Source organism: Dermacentor albipictus, chromosome 3 (genome assembly GCF_038994185.2).
Source record: "Dermacentor albipictus isolate Rhodes 1998 colony chromosome 3, USDA_Dalb.pri_finalv2, whole genome shotgun sequence".
Taxonomy (NCBI): Eukaryota; Metazoa; Arthropoda; class Arachnida; order Ixodida; family Ixodidae; genus Dermacentor; species Dermacentor albipictus.
In genome coordinates, this window is record NC_091823.1 from 16344884 (window position 1) to 16363635 (window position 18752).

Below are 18752 nucleotides of genomic sequence, written 5' to 3' on the forward strand. Positions count from 1 at the left end.
CTTTGGGAAGTTACCCCATTTTGCGGTATGTCGGGGTATATCAGTGTATCTATATATGTTGTTTATGTACGCGTCTAACCTCTGTCCTTCCCAATTTGGTGAACAGATACTCCATTGTAAAATCGGTAGAACATAGGGCTGATGTGCTGAGGGAACTGGGTTCAAAGCCAACCGTTGGACCAAGTTGGGTCACTGGCTATGTAACACTGGGAATGTTGGGCTCTTCAACGAACCTTTCTGACGCCTACATGGGTCATGGTATATATGCCACTGGATATGTGCTGCTCTTCAATGAACCTCTTTGTCGTCAACTTGTGTCACTCGATATGTATCACTGGATATACGTGTTTATAATCAGTATATAATCAGTATATATAATCAGTATATAAAACATATCATCAACAATTACGCTGTACCCATCAGATCGTTTGCTAATAGCACTGAAGTCGTCAATCAAAGGATGGATACACCGTCAATTTTTTCAATAAAGGTTGACCAGAAAGGCCCCAAGCTTGGCAACTACACGTATGTTGGCCCCAAAACTTGCGATGGATGTCCTGGAAGTTACGGACACTACAGGACCGACGCTCAGACATTTGCTGACTGGGGTGTGGGCTACGTCAATGTGAACGGCTGTAACGCGAATTGGAGATGGATACGTGTACCTGCAGCCATAATAGGATCTATTCATGCATGGAAGGTAAAGACGCCTTAAAAGTACAGCATTTGCGACACGGCAGTGAAATGTATTTTTTTTTCCAGCTCGACGCGTTAAACTTATTTGCTGCTTATTGCTTGTTGAAAATTAGTCTGCACTGTTAAATTTTAGTTCATTCCCAGAGAAGGAAATTTTTTATTAGGAATATGTAACGGCCATTCCCTGACTTTAATCATCAAGTGCGCAAGTGAGAAGCATGCTTAGATTTTTGAATATACGCTAGTGCGCTCAGCGGCCTATAACTATTTATGGTGGTGAAACTACGATTCATCTAATCGCGACAGCTCATGGTAGCACCACGCAGTTTTATGGGCTGCCACGCCACCACCGCTGGAGCAGTGCTGGGCAGTATCGAAGATACATGTATCTTAGATACTGAGATAGTCTTTGGGTATCTTGCATCATCTGTTTTCATGATACGTCTGGCAAGACGTACATCAGTATCTGTATTTCCGATACATGAAATAATGTATCGTGTATCTTAAGACACAAGGTAATGCTATCGCAACATCATCGTGCGAAACTATAGACATTGGCTGAACTTCGCTTCGCAAGCTGATACTGCTGCCACTACGCCACCTGAGTAAAACTAAAAGCAGCGACATTCTTTTATCTCTCCGCCAGAGCCTTCCAGCGAGGGCAGGCGATGAAGTCTGCGCGTCCCTGTTGGTGGAGCAGAGTCACGTAGTAACGCTCAACAATGGTACTTCTTTAAAACTGCACAGCAGTATTTGCGCTATCATGCAGAGGCTTCTTATTAGCGTTCTTGTAATATGATGGCCAGCCGCTAGCTGGTCGGCAAGCAGAGCAACGCCAACTCCAATCAATTACAAAAGTGACAAGCAAAAACCGCTGACAGAGCCGCGTATAAAGAGCTTTCATGTTAAGCAGCTAAATCATCCCCAATGAACTGTTTCTGAATGAAAATATTGTACTTCGAGCAAGAACGACAGAAATTTTGAGATACTAACAGAGATCTCATTCAAATAAAATAAAGTTGGTCACAATGGAGAGATTTCCAAGCCAACGGTTTTGTGCATACGCGCTTTCTGCTACATTACACAGATGTATAATAAGAAATTTGCAAATGTATCGCAGTTTCTTAAGATACAAATGGAAAGTATCGTACTGGATAGTCATTGGGGTTGTACCTTGTATCTGTATCTCAAATACTTGTTGCCCGAGTATCTTGTATCGTATCATGATATAATTGCAAGGTATCTTTGCACAGCCCTGCGCTGGAGCCCGTGCGGCACCTTCCCGAGAGTTTCTTCTTCAGTTGGCAAAGGATATTCGCGCATTCGCTCTATGAGCTTAAAAGAAAGGTTTAGTAGTAATGATGCATTAGAAAACGAAAACTTAAGCATCGAAACAAACCACTTTGGAAACTGCCAAGCTTACTCGCATGCGATGCATAGTTGCCAAGATTATGGCATGAATTAAGCTCGTTGTCAAATTGGTATATACAAAGCAGCTGGCACATTCTTTCAGTTTCAGGCACTATGTGCTGAGAATGAATCTAAGGAATCAGGAACAAAGAGCGAGCTGCACAGTAATCGTAATTTTAACAACGTCTTTTACGCCGTACAATAGGAGATTCTATATTGCGGGAAAGCCAGCTTTACAGTTTTGAAAAGTGAGTTGCGGCGTGCTTTCCCACATAGGATCGCCATATGACTGGAAGGCACTTTAAGATCCAGGCGTAATGTAATGCCATCTTTGTAAAGTAGGCGCACAAACGGACAACGCGGAACGGTTGTAATACGAGTGCGAAGGGCAACGGGGGAGTTCTATCAAATTTCTAAAATAAGTCTACTCCTCTCGTCGTATGCGCAGCGCGTCCAACGATTGGTCTTGCTATTTTTGACTCTGGCTGCAACATCGTGCACTCCTGCCTGCGAACGGCCGTTTTATCAAATGGTGGCCGGAATCAGGGTAAGACACTCTGACTGCAACAGTGCGACTGTCTAGAGTAAGCTCGCAATTATGTTTCCTCAGTGTTTTAACCCGTGCACCGCCTCCACAGAGGTGCGTATGAACTTTGTATGGCATAGTGAAAAGTGCGTGCAAACGCGAATATTGTTGTAACATTGGTAGCAGGACAGAAAACGAAAACTAAATAATGAATCATATGATTGAGTTAAAACAAAACGATAAAGAAATAGAAGAATAAAACTGCCATGAATGAGGCAGCTATTGCTGTCACTCCGCTATCCTCGAAATCCAAGTGGCGGGTGTGCGGAAAGCAGAGCCGGCATTTATGCTGACATTAAATCCCACAATACGTGTGAAAGGCGGCTTAAAGTCGGGTCGCAGAAATAGGCTTAACTCACGGATGATGCACGCTATAATAAAAAGATGTGTGCTAGAATTACGGGGCACCTCTTTAAGGACCCGGATCCGTGATTAAGACCGCTTTCACCACATTGCAAAGCGTTGTTCAGGAGCTCACTCGACACACGGCTTGTGTATCGAGTGTTGGGGGCAAAATAGTGGCAAACGCTTTCCGATTCTCTCTCACGCACACGCACACGCACACACACACACACACACACACACACACACGCATATATATATATATATATATATATATATATATATATATATATATATATATATATATATATATATATATATATATATATATATATATATATATATATATATATGACTCGGAAAGTGTTTGCCACTATTTTTTATTAGTCAAAATAAGGTACATACGGGTAATTAGAGATATATGTACTATTTTACATACCTTGCACTGTTTTCCCCACATAGTACCCACATAGGTCCACACATCTGTCGCATCGCAGCACTAAATTTGGGGTGCCTCTGTGTCATGTTGCTGTCAATCAGCGACGTACGCGGCCTCCCCAAATGCTCATTGTCATGCAACTCTCCATGGCCTTTTGCGAACTCACAATACCACCACCTTACAGACCGGGGTATTCCCCCATTTAGAATTGCTAAACGGCATGTATCCCACTCGTTATAGGGCCAACTGTTCTTGGTGCGGTGGCATACCTACCCTAATACACATAACCTGGGAGTGCACTAAGCACCCTCATAGGCCAAATACCAGTAGGACAATGGAGCAGTGGGAGGCACAGCTCGCCCGCTCCGACCTGGCAGGACAAAAGTCCTTAATTAGCCAGGTCAGGCAGGCGGCAGAGGCCAGTGGGGCCCCGGACTGAGAGGCTCCGACCACCCCTCCTTCAAATCTTTTCCATTGCAATAAAGTTTCTATTCTCGAAGCGAGCAACATGGTCATCTACGTGGCCAAAATTACATTTAGGATAACTCAACGGGGAAGATGTTACATAGAAAGTGTTTCGTGAATGCATTACCGAGCCGCACACGATAAACGGATGCACGAAAAAAAAAAACATGGCTAGTATTTTTTTTTTCGCGAGATATTAACTTTAGGGCACGAGTCAATCTTAAAGAAAGCAACTTAATCAGGTCAGTCAATCTTAAAGAAAGCAACTTAATTTTAATCAGGTCATGCCATTTTGCTACCACGAGCTGAAGGTCGCCTTAATATATAGCGCAGTTCGTCTGGAGGAAGTATCGATATTATGATCTCTTGGGATTTCTTTTTCTTCAGTCAGAGTAGTGCTAATGTCCTCGCTTTCCAAAGCATTAAAGCACTTACCGTGCAACATGAGACACACTACACGGCCCACAATCGGCCTCGGTCATAGGTCAATTAAGCTGCAAGGGTTGAGAAGGCGTGTGCATGAACAAATGCGCTAAACTTGCATTGATCAGTTTTCTATTTGGTACTGTCGAGTTGATTGGACGGGAGAGAGAGAGATAGAGAGAAAGAGAGAGTGAGAGAGCAATATAGGAAGGCAGGGATGTTAACCAGTCAAGAGTCTGGTTGGCTACCCTACACGGGGGCAAGAGAGAAGGGGAAGATAGAGAATGGAGAAAGAAGGTGTAGAGACGTGTACGGACAGCACTTGTGTTAAAGCCGCTCGCGCAAACCAGACGTTCTGAGAAAGCACAAAAGTGCCTTGTACTTTTAGGAATATACAATAGGGTAGCTATTAACAGTCCGAGTCTGTACTGGTCCTGTGTTCATCGTATGCCATTTATTTGCTCCGTTTTTAGCCAAAGTACAAGAACATACCCAGAAACTGCAATTTGTGGTGAAAGAACGACATAAATTACTCCCGGAGCCATATCTTCAGCACAGTTAATTACGAGGCAGCACTCCAACACATAATGGTGAATGTATCTAGTCCTAGTGCGTAGTCTGACTCTGACATGGAACGTTGTACGCACCACTACTACTGTAAAAATCATGACACATGAGTAAGAAAAAAATATTAATGAGAAGTCTAAAGCTCTTAGGCTGTTTAATGTAAGGCTATTATTTTCAGGCAATGTTGCTATACATAGAGGTATCATCACGTGCTATCATTATGATACCCATAAATTTCGTGAATGTTTTGAACTAATTATATATCTGTTTACAAAGTGGAAATATTCTCCCTAATATTCAATTGAAATATCAAAACTATATTGTACAAGAATTTGTTGATTTTTGCTTTATATCTGACCAAGTAGCTTTGAGCCAAAGCCTAAGGCAGCCAGCGGTAAAAACAACGCTGAGGATTTCCTACCATGCATACAGCTTACGCCAGTACAAACATTTATACCTGACTAAAGCTTGGAAGTGTATCTACGTTTTATCCTGATATAAATTTGTTTTCGGCAAAGAGTGTGTTGGGTTACACGACCCCTGAGTACAAAAATACTCCTTACTTTCAGTCATATAAACACTTAACGTAATGTAGAAGCTGGCGGCATATTTATTGCCAACATTTCCGATGTCTTACTAAATGAATTGTTCAAGAAGATGCATATTTTGTGAGCTACCGAGTTGTGAATAACATGAAAGTGATTGTCATGGGAAGTGGCCGCACAGCCGAGAAGCAGGAAGATTCGTTGTTAGGTGGTTTCATTGGAGATGCAGCTTATAGCACACTATCCTCCCTTTCGCCTGCTTATATTTCTCCAATACGCAATGGCCCCACAACGACACAACAAGAACAACGAACTTGGCCCAAACAAAGAAGTGCAGGCTAAAAGAAAAGAGACGTCACTAAGGATACTAACAAAGGGGCATTTTGTTTTCCACATTGGGCCCTGTCAATCAAATTCGTGCTGCAGTTGCAGACTGCCTGAATGTGTGTGCGGACGAAGACAATCAGTCAGACTGCATGAATCTATACAGGTTATGAGTTCTGCCAGAATCCACTAGCTGGAGGACGTTTCAAGGAAAATGAAATTTGTCATTCTCCCTGAAATTAGGGCACAGTTTTTCTCAATTGCGACGCTCTCTTTCTGATGCACAAGGTGCATCTGTAGCGTTTTGATACTCTCGCGTTGTTGGCGCTTCTTTTTCTTTGATTAAATAATTTATGTTGACAACCAAAGAGTCCGTTCAGGGGTCGTACTGTTGTTCCTCACACATTTAGATGCCACGGGGTAAACTATGAGGCTAACGCATCCGTGTTTACAATATGTTACGAGCCCAAGAACATTGTGCGACAAGGTACGCATACGATGAGCAAGACGAGGACGAGGTGAAAGCAAGAGCCAAAGTTTCGACAAGTGGACTTGTCTTTTTCAAGGCCTTCTTCAAGCTACGCATACTATACACGTGCTCGAGGTCATTTTAATCGCGTTCCCTGATCTTCTAGCACGTCCTTGCGAGACATTTGCTGTAACAAAAAAAGATAAGGACACCTGCTTGCTTCTAAGCTTTGTCTCAACAGCATCCGCGCACATAAGTGGAGCAACCAACAGCTGCACCTTATCCAGCGTACAGTGCACGAGAACGACGGTGATTGCATAAAGCGAGCGAGATACGCGTTTTTTGAACGTATCATGTGCGAGCACACCAACCTCTGCGCGCAAAAGCCGCGCAAGAACTGCGCAAGAAACGCGCATCCTGGTGTTAGCTCTTCATGTAGGACAGTGATTTGCTCGCGTCCGCATCCCGCCGCAATAACCATTACCAGGAGGAGAACGGCGGCACATCCCGAGCATAGAAGACCGCAAGTGTGAGTCCTCGAGAGCGCAGCGCGTACTAAATCTCAGGGGCGGCCTCTCGCGTTGTGCATTACTCACGAGCTCATGTCTGCGGAAAGTTAATAAAAAAAATGAGTTAACACCGGTGAAAATTTGCAAACTGGGTCCACCGGACGTTCAAGGGTCTAATCATCACGCAAGAGTCCAAATGGAGGCAGGTTTTTTTTTTCATTTTACAGGGAAGTTGTTAGCCTCTAGTTGGTCAGGATTTTACGTGGGCTCGTGCTCACCTGAGAACAGTAGCATTACCTAGCGGCCATGGCCACTGAGACAGACCTGAAGCAGCAGCTGGAAAGGGGCTTTGTTTTTGAGTTTCCGTGTAACAAAATTATTTTTTTCTGGTATATTCGAATTACAATCCGAAGCTATGTCTGGAGATTGTGTGCAAATCGTACTTTACAAATTTTCTGACTCTGTTTACTTTGAATAATTCAATTCGTTGAATAGGCACTTGCACTTGGCCGAGGGCCTAGAAGAATGAGGATGCATGCGGCACTTCCACCCACACACGTGCGCGCGTGAGGTATGTCGCTTGTGGTAGTGATACTTGTCTAACGTCGGCAACAGCTTCGGTGTACATCCACTTTCACGTGGATGGATGGAATGGATGGAATGGATGGAATGGAATGGATGGAATGGATGGATGGATGGATGGGTGGACGGACGGACGGACGGACGGACGGATGGATGGATGGATGGACGGATAGATAGATAGATAGATAGATAGATAGATAGATAGATAGATAGATAGATAGATAGATAGATAGATAGATAGATAGATAGATAGATAGATAGATAGATAGATAGATAGATAGATAGATAGATAGATAGATAGATAGATAGATAGATAGATAGATAGATAGATAGATAGATAGATAGATAGATAGATAGATAGATAGATAGATAGATAGATAGATATTGTGTGCGGATGGTGTGGAACGGAGGAGGATTTCTTGCCTCGGTATAATCCTGAGCTCTCAATAGCTTAGGAAAAGAAGCATATTTTGCGTTATCGAGCAAGTTATTCAGTTCAGTCAAGTTTGCCATCGGTAGAACGTAGCACCATATTATGTGAGGATTTTTTAAATATTCTCTTCGTTTTTGCAGTAAGAAATAGAGTCCCCGCTATCGCTGAGATTGGCAACTCAGCGGGACAGACGTTGCGAAGTAAAAATTGAACGAATACGGCCTGTTTTTATTTTCCGTTACGAACGAACTGCTGTGGAGGCGCTGAGGTATAAAATACCTTGGCCAAATTACTTTTTGTGTGTATCCTACACAAATAAAAGAAAAGAAAGAAAGAAAAATAAATAAATAAATAAATAAATAAATAAATAAATAAATAAATAAATATTGGGAGCGAAATTAGAGTTGTTCGTGGCTTTACTGTCGTCAATAAACATTTGTGCGCCGTTACTCCAGCCACGTGAGTATAAGGAGATCGATCTCGTATGCGCGAGCCAATTGGTCTCGAAGCGCACTCGAAGACGCCTGAAGACGGCTTGCAGATGTTTAGAAGCAATGGCAAGGCCTAATTTTAACTTTATTTTCTTTATTTCATCCCACGAAAGAATGCTTGAATCAGAAAGTGTTCACACTGCATATGGGTTTATCAGAACGGGTGCTCATGAGTTCGGATGGTGGTTTAAATACTAACGAATTTGCAGAACGGCAAGTACTCATTGCAATATTTCATTATTTATCCGCATATCTATGCCAAGTTGAGCACAAACGATCTCTAGCTTTGTCACCCAAGAATTCAATTCTATATTCAGAAAATAACGTGTAAAAGCACTGACTGTGTGATTAAACAACATAGGTCCTTATAGAACTGATTTGCCAGCTGTGCCGTAATAATGGGCGACGTTATGTCAGAACTGTCATGATAACCCTCCTCTCAGCGGATTCATCATGGCGGACACATCAAGGATACTTCTACGATTTGTTCTAAAGCACCTGGACACGATTCAGCACTTTACAATCAGGCGACTTCAGTAGACTGAGAATTCCTGTACATTCACGATTACTTGTACAACGCTTGTTACGTTCGACGCGTGTCACTACCTTGTCATATAGGAGCAAGTGACAAAGCGGGCTCTGTAGCTCACGTGTACCTCGCTGTCTTCTTGTGAGCCGTAACCACATCTGCGGTCCGCTTTCTCGTATAACGTGCAAGTTTAACGAATTAAATCCGATGAAAACTTGTATGAAACTGATGTCACACATAGGCTATTGCGGTGTTGTCCAACGTTCGAGACTTCATGCTGACGGATGCACAATGTCCGCGAAGACAAAGGATAGGATATCTGGGTCGCACAGAATTTTTCCATCCTTGCCAAGCATTTGAAATTTTATAAATGAGTGCGCGCAAAGGCGCAATGACATTTCCTTTCATGGTTACAAACAAAACTGAGCGGTAAGACAAGGGACGACGAAGACAGAAGTGCACGACAGGAGCGCTTCAGACATGACACGACGCTTCCTTTCTTCTCGTGCGATTGTGTTCTAGAGACAATAGCCTACTGTGAAGTGGGGCATGCCCCTGCTCTATTCTGAGTGGTTTCGAAGCGATAATCCTCTTTGTAAAGAAAGAGATTTTACACCATGAACTTGGGGATCTGCAGCATTTAGTATTTAATCTGGGGCACCAATCATCGTCACTGCGAATAACTACTATGTGCGACTAAATAACTAAAAAAACTAAATATCTGCCTCTAAAACAGATGATAAATCAGAACAAGGCTGTTCGTCGATAAATATTGAGCAGTATAGGGACTGGCAAGATTAATAACTCACTTCCTACCCCAAGCTTGATTTGCTATTCTTCGAGAACATTTGTCAACTGGGTAAAATGTCTTGTATTGACTCGCGGGTAGATGTAGTTGTTTACTGATCCTCTCCGTGGCTCGCGCACTAAACGTCACGTGTAAACAGGTATTTGCCAGAGGAACAACTCTACGCAAACACGCCACCGTGTTCTCATGTTTGTGCAACGCAGTGGGAGAGGCTAGGTGAGTGAATGTGCGGGTCACTAGTTGGGTTAACAGTGACCTGCGTGCATCATGCATCAATCGTATTTCTCTGCCCTCTATTTCCGTGACTTCTCAAAATTTCCACTATTCTAATCTCTCGACGCGCTCTATGTCTGCAACTGCACAGGTCGCTTTGCGAGAGCATGTTCGTACACGAAACTAGTAAAGTATGAATGTCACTCGAGTGCCGACCAACCCGCAGCTTAAGTTTAGTTGCTATGGCGACGCGCAGCTGAGCTCGAGGCCACGGATTCGATCCCGGCAGCCGTAAGAGCTCTCGCCTGCTAAATTTACGAGGAGCCGGAGGTGGTCAAAATTAATCCGCAGTCGCCCGCTACGGCGTTCCTCATAATCAGATTGTTGTTCTGATACGTAAGAACCCCGAATTATTATTTTTTTAAGTGGCAACCTATCCCATCGCCGTGATGCTTCACGGTGAAGATGCTTACTGCGTTCATTTGCTACAATTTGAACGGGCGCCCAACATGACTGCCAACACCGACCGTAGGCAGCACGTCACGAAACTGCTCGCACCTCCAGTGGCACAAATGGTCTCTCCTGATAGTGTGGATAATTTTAATGGCGTGGCTAGGTTGCTATCATTGCTGCTAATGCAAAATAGAGAGAGAGAGAGAGAGGAAACCAGGCTGCACTTGGCTTGCTACCCTACACTGAGATATGAGGAAGCATGCGGAAACGGGGGAAAAAAAAACGAAGGAAACAAAGAAAGGGATAACAAATGATGCGCGCGCACAGACAACAGCCTTCACCGCGCAATCAAAGGCGATGGCACCACCTGTTTATGAGACAAAAAGTAGCCACATCTGTGCGCCAACATCACCATTTTCTGTCATTTCAATGAAATAATTTAAACAATGTGATGCGCTAATTGGAGACGAAAATCTCATCGTCTAAAGAATATTACTAATCCTTCGATATGCTTCGCGAGTTTCACCGCTGCAACAGCTGGCGCAGATAATATTTTGACTCGCATTTAGCTCGTCCTTTGCTCTTTTTCGGCCATTAGTGGCAACACGCATTTTCTCATTTTGATTTACTTGGTTGCCGGTGGCGTCCAGTGTCTAGAAAAGTTCTGGTAAGTCAGTCAGCGAGATGCGCGAAGGTGAAACGAGTGTCGAGATTACATCATAGTGTTTCTCTACTGCCTACATGAAGAGACAGATAAAGGGCGCATAGAAAGAGAGGAAAGTTAACTTGAAGTATAGTTCTTATTGGCTACCCTCTACTGGGGAGAGGTAAGGGGATTTAAACCGAAGTAAGTATCGTGCATAGTTAGAGATTTGCCAGGTTCATGTATGCATTTCCGCAAATAACAACGGTTCCCGCCTAGGTGGCCTAGAGGCTATGGTGTTGTGCTGCCAAGCACAAGGTCGCGGGGTCCAACCCCGGCCTGGGCAGCCGCATTTCGATGGGGGCAAAATGCGAGAACGCCCGTGTCCCGTGCATCGGGGACACTTCAAAGATCCCCTCGTGGTCAAAATTAGTATGGAGTCTTCCACTACGGCGTGCCCCATCATTAAGTCAGCGTTTTGGCACGTAAAGCCCCAAAATTCAATTCAATTCAAATAACAACGGAGTTAATGTAGATCCTACGTGAGAGTCGATCAAGTCACCTATAGCATAGGTGCAAGTTGGGAAAGAAAGCTCCGCTTCAGAAAAGTAGAATGTTGAGATAGAATCCAGTAACGAGAAGGAGAGAGAAAAAAAAATGGCTGTGGCTTAGGTAAGGTTAAGCCCAGGATGCGAAGCATACTAGCCTTTATTTTAGTTGTTGAACCACTGTTTAGCCTGGTGAACTGCTGTTGCTTGGCTATATTTGGTTCGGCTAGACGAAGAAACAACTCATGCATTACTTCTTCGCCTTCAAGAGTGGAACGCGACAGCGTTCCCGTCGACCCGCCAAGGGGTGTAAGACAATGGGCTACAGGGCAGCGACTACGCGCCCCGCATTGGACGCGGTGAGCGTCGAGCAAAGCAGCGTTCGGCGCGGCAACGAAATGTGCGCCTGAGCAAGAGACGCACGCCTTAGAAACAGTGCGTTTCTAAGGCAACACCGCATTCACTAGAGGCGCTTTTGTACCGCTTTGAAGCGTTGTACTCGTGGCTCAGTGGTAGCGTCTCCGTCCCACACTCCGGAGACCCTGGTTCGATTCCCACCCAGCCCGTCTTGCAAGAGTTGAGCCAAAGCCACTTCTCCTCTGTCGTGACGTCACGGTGTCACGTGATTTCATGGTCACCGCCGCGCCTGAGGAGCTGGGTTGAGCCCTCGTAATATGCTTCGCATAAAAGAAACCGGCAGGCCAACAACATATGGACTGCACTACATGCGCCTGTGTATATATCTTCATGTTCTCTCTTCAGCACGCTGTACTTACTCCCTCGTTTCTTATGCCCCTTCCTCAACAAATGCGTGAGAACCGCGCGCGTCAAGGTCTCATATTGCCGGCTTCCGTTAAAACGCTCGGGCGCAGCCCGGTCCGCCCAGATGTCAAGACGCATCTTCTTACGTATTGCGCCCGACAGTCGCCGCTACAGCTACATGTATGTAGGCCTGTCGCAACCGCTAATCTTTCCTGCCACCGCTTCGCCGCACTGACGGATGCTGGTCGCGCAATATTGTTACGGTCGCCTGTCAATTCTCCGCGTGCCTTATAGCGAGTCTTCCCCACCGCACGTCCTTATGCTTTTTTTTTCTTCGTCTTGCTCTTCTGAGGCTATGCCACCCTTATGCGCATGAGACCCTCTGGTGGCGTAACAGTATATCGGCATTCGGGCTTAGAGGATCCCAAGTCTCTCCACAACCTTCCACGACATAGAGGCGTATGTATGGGTAAACAGCCAGCACTTTCTCTAGCCCGCGTTTGCTCATTCCACACTTTTCCTCTCCCCTAGCGACATTTTCCATTCCTTCCTAAAGCCCGCCTGCGAGCGTCAGGGGCGGCTTGCACGTACATTTAATAAATAAAATAATAACTAATTTAAGAACGCAGTATTAAATGTTCCCTATAGTCAACGACTACTGAGCAGTAGGGCTAGGGAATCTCTGGGGAACCACCAGTTCCGAAAAGTACCGGAGCCGCTAATCAGCTCTGCTGCCCTCATTATAAGCGCCTGTGTGCATGCTCCTGCGTTCTGGCACCTATCTTAGTGCAATGATGGTGTTATCGCATTATGATATCATTGAAACAAGGCCGAACTTACTGTATGAATCTTTTTGCATGCTTCTTGAGGGCGTTTGCTACGCGACGCACAATGCTTGAAGCTGTGACTCATGAACATCGATACCACCGCCTGCTGTAATCAAGAAGCTTCCAGATGGAAAAAACTGGAGCATCTGCAGCAACTTGAAGCATCGGAGGAACAGACATGCTTCGACAGGTCTGAGGCTCCAAGTCCTCATGCACCTTTTCTGTGATACGCACGATACCGTCGCGTCCGAAGTGGTGTCGCCTGAGCGGCTGCAGGTCCTCACTCAGAACGTCCGAATGGTTTGTTCAATCGCGAAATACGCCCTGTAGCAAAAGCATCCATTCGGTGCACAAGTGATACAGCTGAGCTTCTCGCACTCCGGCTTGGCCAGCTATGTTAAAATGACTGGTTTGGTTCTAATTGTCGCTAGATTTCCCTACAGTCCTGCAACATTTTCGCTGCATGTCCCAAGAAAAAGTGCAGACTAGGAGTTCTTTATCAAACGTTTAAGAATGCGTTCTTAAATTCGTTACTATTTTTGTTATCGAATGTTCGTGTCGAGCTCGGCGCACGCTTTCTCCTTTCGCAGACAACCCTGCCCTCGTCGTGTCCACTCTCAGATTGTCCAGATGGGACGACGACCGGCAGCTGCTGCCGCCAGCGCGACCGCGGCGCGGACCCCGCGGTGGCCGAGCCCGACGCTACGGCTCGCGCTTCTCCTGCTTACGGGGGCGCAGCCCGCTCATTGCTTGGCGAACGGTCTGGCCAGGACGCCGCCCATGGGATGGCTGTCCTGGGAGCGTTTCGGGTGCAACGTTGACTGCGTCAACGAACCCGACAACTGTATCAGGTTAGTGAGTTTGTGTGCAGCGGCTTGCGTTAGTGCCGGGCGTTTTTTTTTTTTTTGACGGAAGTGCAGTGCACGCTCCCAACTGGGTTGCGTTAACGCAGTGACTACATGACACGTATATATTCGACGTATTGGCGACGCCGACCCAACAGTTACACACTGCGCCATCTGCATGCTTGTCGTTGCCAGAGGTCAGAATGCGTATATGTTAACCGACCATGTGTTTAACAACACGCGATCCACTTCGACCGGAAATAAAGTGCTGCTCTCGCACTGCACAAATTAGACAAGGTAACTTCGGAAATACGTCGAGAATACGCTTCTTGTGGTTGCCGCATAATGGCGGCCGAAACCATATCAGTCTCACACTTAATGTGACCCAGCCAGACTCTCCTAAGCAAGTTCAACCTGTCCTGATTGTACTGGTTATCATACCGCGGCCTAAGGACGTGACCACATTCGGCACAGGAGTCGAAATTTGATGTCTTTCACTTTCTTAAAAAAAATGAAAGCATTGAGGTGGTATGTGGTTGGTTAATCGACGTCGATCATCGTCAAAGTACTTCCAGCTTCAGTACGCATCCGTGGCATTTAGGTAAGACACTTCTTAAGAATAACGAATTCCTTTGATGTTCTTTCGTGTGTTGAAAATGATAACTACACATTCTACACAAAAAGGCTCTCCGCTTCATCCAAAACTCAGAACGGTACGATCAATCAATGCTTTCTTTCTTCTATGGTAACAAGATTTTGCCCGTTTTTAATGCATTTTAATCAGCGTTTGCCTATATGATAATGTAAACACATTAAGAAAGACGGAGCTGCATTTCTGGATTCCTAGATTCGCCCAGAGGGCCGCTACGAAATACGGCGGGCAACATTAGTCTGGAAAACAACCAGAACTGCATACGGTCTGCTATCACTTCGTTATCGCATACTAGACTTACTTACCATACTCAGGTTGAAACTTACTTTCAAGTTGAGTATCGCATCCTCAACCTGAAATTGTCGAACTGGCTTTGTCTTACAATAGTGTATGTGTTTAGAAAAGAAAAGTTAGAAACGTTTTACTGTTAATAGCTTAGCCTATCAACTATGTGCTGGATTAATTACCTATGTAAGTCATGCATTACGTTTAAAAGTCAGTGCACTGTCTTGTTCTCCATCCAAGTTGTATCATCTGTATTTTATTCAAGTTTGTGTTAATGTGCTCATTTATGTACTCCGTGATAGTGTAATCTAAAATTCTTATCAAGTATTGGTATTTTTTTCTATTTCTTCTTCTTCTTCTTCTTCTTCTTCTTCTTCTTCTTCTTCTTCTTCTTCTTCTTCTTCTTCTTCTTCTTCTTCTTCTTCTTCTTCTTCTTCTTCTTCTTCCGTAAACGTGATCCATGTTCTTCCCCGCTGTTAATTGCTGTTTTCAATCCATGGTACGAGGTCTTTTCAGGTGATATCGCCTTTAACCTTAGTTCCATGACCGCAATATTGTACTGATAATGCTGAATGTAGCAATTCTCATATAAACTTCTCTCTGAAATAAACCTTATAAATTACATTACTATAAATATCACAGCCCTGCAAGCACTCGCTTTCCAAATGACTGATTTCTATTCGCGGACTGACTCGTTCATATTGAGAAGTTAGCAAGGTCGTGTTTTTCACTACAGGAAAGTTCGATTTCACCGTTCAGTAAGTATATACATAGGTAAGCCGGTCGAATGACACCTGCATGCTGTTACACGATGCCTGCGGTGTGTGCAGCGAGCGGCTGTTCAAGGAGATGGCCAACGCTCTCGTGTACGAAGGCTACCGGGACGTGGGATACGAGTACGTGAACATCGACGACTGCTGGATGACGCAGGAACGCGACGTGGCCGGAAGGCTGCAGGCGAATCGCACCCGATTCCCCAACGGCATCAAGCACCTCGCCGACTTCGTGAGTGCCATCAAAAGCGCGACGAGCACCGCGATGACGTGCAAATACACGAAACCAGGGAAGCGAGACCCAAAAGATGTCGCAGAATTCGTCTCCGAGAAATGACTGTGAGAACGTGACATAATTTCAGCGCTACAGTCAAACATGACGCGACTCATTAAATTGTACATCATTGCGTTATTAGTGCATGGTACTTCATTACATTAGTACATTGAATTTGTGTGACGAAATTGGTTAATTACTGTCTTTCGCAGACAATTAAAATCACTGACCATTAGAGCGTTTAAGAGGAAGGTTTAGCTCGGCATCTGCTATGTAAATACATGGGATGGATAAATTGGTTTGCTAGTATTTCGCTGCCCCGACGTTCATCATATTTCTGGCAGTTAAGAGAAAAAGTTAAAATCTAGTGACTGAAGGAAGCAGGTACCGAATTCAGACACCTTATCATTCGCAAGTTGTTGTTGCCATTGGCGGGCCGCCTTCGATAATATCAGGATTGGCTTAAATTTTCTCTTATTAACACTTCTAGCTTAAGTGCTTTTAGTGAATTCGGGCCCAGAAAATATTGCGATAGTAATTATATGGTTCCGCCTATCTTGAGGTATATGTATGCCATATGTTTATACTTCCGTATATGCAAGGTACGTGATATACTACTCATCCCAAAAAGTTGCACAAGTCATGTCTTACGTACTATACTGAATTATTCTTCTGAATGTTATTAGAATGGCAACCCGTAAACAAATGTCAGAAAACATAACATTCAAAGCGCATGTCTTTTATGTTAAATCTTCCCATACTATTAATGAAAGCGCAAAACAATATCAATGACCAAACCTGGAAGTGCTGTAAATTTACTGGTGTGGTTTTTCACGAGCAGCGTAGTGGTGTCTGTGCAACGTCACTGCAGGCCCTACATGGCTTGTTAACACTTGTAAAAGTGCTAAAAATGTTGGCGCACACGCGTATGTCGCATCAGCATTAGTCGGACCCGCGTACGGCTAGAGCACCGTCCGAAAAGTTTAAGCGCGGCGCTAAGCCTTGCTAACCCTGTCGTTAATTCACCCTTCTGGCGAAACTGCCAACTATTTAATACAGCCATAAGTTATTTTTTTAACGATACCTGAAAATTGAGAGAAAAAAAAGGAAATAATCAGGCACCAAGTTTTTAACTGCTTTACTCAATAATAAGTATCACCATTCTGTAAAGTCCACCCTTTAAGACATCTGAACCACTCAAATTGATGTGATGCATTGGACGCTAAGATATGTATCTAATTTTCGAGCAGGACTTTTGTAAAGCCCTCGTAAGCTTTGAAACAATTCTGCGTAAGCTGCAAACTAACATATTGAATTTGTCCGCTTTGTATGATATAGCAGATGCAGTTTGCAGGGCTGCGACATATTTTAGTGCAGAGTAACGGATTTGGAAATCTAATGCTTAAATCTTTCTAAACTCACCAATTCTCGGCAATATTTGTAAAACATTTTAGGAATAAATTCAGTATTAAACGCCTGAGAGTTGCTGGCACAGAACTTTTCTTGTAAAATGCAACAAAATTAGTTCAAACCGGCCTAGGGGTTGTCTCGAAGAGCAATTCGGCATTTTACATGTATTTGAAGGGGGAAATTGCAGTTGGCCCCGAGCAAAAGCTTCCTCTTTCGGAACGGCGTATGATATGATATATCATATTATCCCGAGCTCGAAATTTGCACAAACCCAGAATGAGCATGTCCACGGCGACGTAAACAAGTGGTTTATAAGCTCTAAATATATTATTATAATATGTTTCATGCTTCTCCCTTCATTTACAAACCAAACTCTTCTCACCAACTTCTTCCTCCTCTCACAGTGTGAATCCATAGAATTGCTGTTTGCATTCCGGCACTGTTTGCATTTCGGAGCAAATGGGGTTAGACGATATTTTACTTCACATTAAGATAAAAAAAATGGAGCTGGACAAGCCGTAATGCGTAAGGCAGATCACCGGTGGGCCATTAGAATAACAGAATAGGTGCCAGGGAAGGGAGGCGCAGTTGAGGACGGCAGAAAATGCGATCGAGTGATGAAATGAGGAAATTTGTAGGCGCAAATTCGGATAAGCTAGCGCAAGACAGGGGCAATTGGAGATCACTGGGAGAGGCCTCCGTCCTGCAGTAGTCATAAATGTAGGCTGATGTTGATGATGATTATGATGACGACGACAATGATGATGCATGACGTGTAGCTGAAGGTCAAAGTGTGAGGCTTAAATGCGATTTTTCTAGTAAATTGCGTGTACGAGCGCTCCGAAACATTATTTGTGGTTTTTACAAAGGGCAAAGGCTGTCCGCAAAAAGCTATAATGCCACCATGTCAAAATTTGGTGAAAAAGGCTGATGTTCTTGCGAATTCTAATGTCTGTGGGCGACGTACTCTTTGTCTAAAATGTTTGAAACCAGTAGTGGAAAGCGTTATATGCCAGGAAGGTTTCACGCAGGTGAGTCATAGCGGGGGAACATTTAATTGTTCACGGTTAAATTGCAGGAAATTAAAATACTTAATGCCATTGCTCGACAGAATCAGCTTCGCTGAATATTGGACTGTGATTATGTAAGGTCGCATAACTCTGCCGTGTTTATTACAGTGAAATTGCCGCGAAGTAAATGCTAGTTTTCGCCGTTCTGTCCGTGTATTCACACCAGCTATGCTTCTACTCCGACAAACCTGTGGCGACGAGGCGCAAAAAGAAAATTGGAGGCTTATCAAGGTTAAGCCCAGTGGATGCTTGGCATCCACCTGGCTTAACCTTAGCATATTCTTAGCGTTTGGAGGCATCTTGACCGCATACACGCCCGGCGCAAAGACGCTGGCGCGGTTGCGGGCACAGAGACTGACGCGACGGCGGGCGCGTGCCG

General features: G+C 44.4%; 2 protein-coding genes across 6 annotated transcripts in view; one reads left to right on the forward strand and one right to left on the reverse strand.

Moving 5' to 3' along the window:
• Positions 1 to 18752, reverse strand: part of LOC135917503 (uncharacterized) — a 321200-nt gene that overhangs the window by 101004 nt on the left and 201444 nt on the right. The gene's annotated exons all lie outside the window — the stretch shown is intronic.
• LOC135917506 (alpha-N-acetylgalactosaminidase-like) overlaps positions 12274 to 18752 on the forward strand; it is a 35774-nt gene continuing 29295 nt past the window's right edge. Inside the window, exons 1-3 of one of the 2 annotated variants that reach the window (XM_065451084.2) lie at positions 12274 to 12417; positions 13655 to 13915; positions 15677 to 15851. In XM_065451084.2, the coding sequence (XP_065307156.2) occupies positions 12362 to 12417; positions 13655 to 13915; positions 15677 to 15851 (492 nt within the window). In that variant the 5' untranslated portion in view covers positions 12274 to 12361. Of the gene's footprint in view, positions 12418 to 13110; positions 13255 to 13654; positions 13916 to 15676; positions 15852 to 18752 lie in introns of those variants that run through there. The other variant, XM_065451083.2, reaches the window with a different exon arrangement.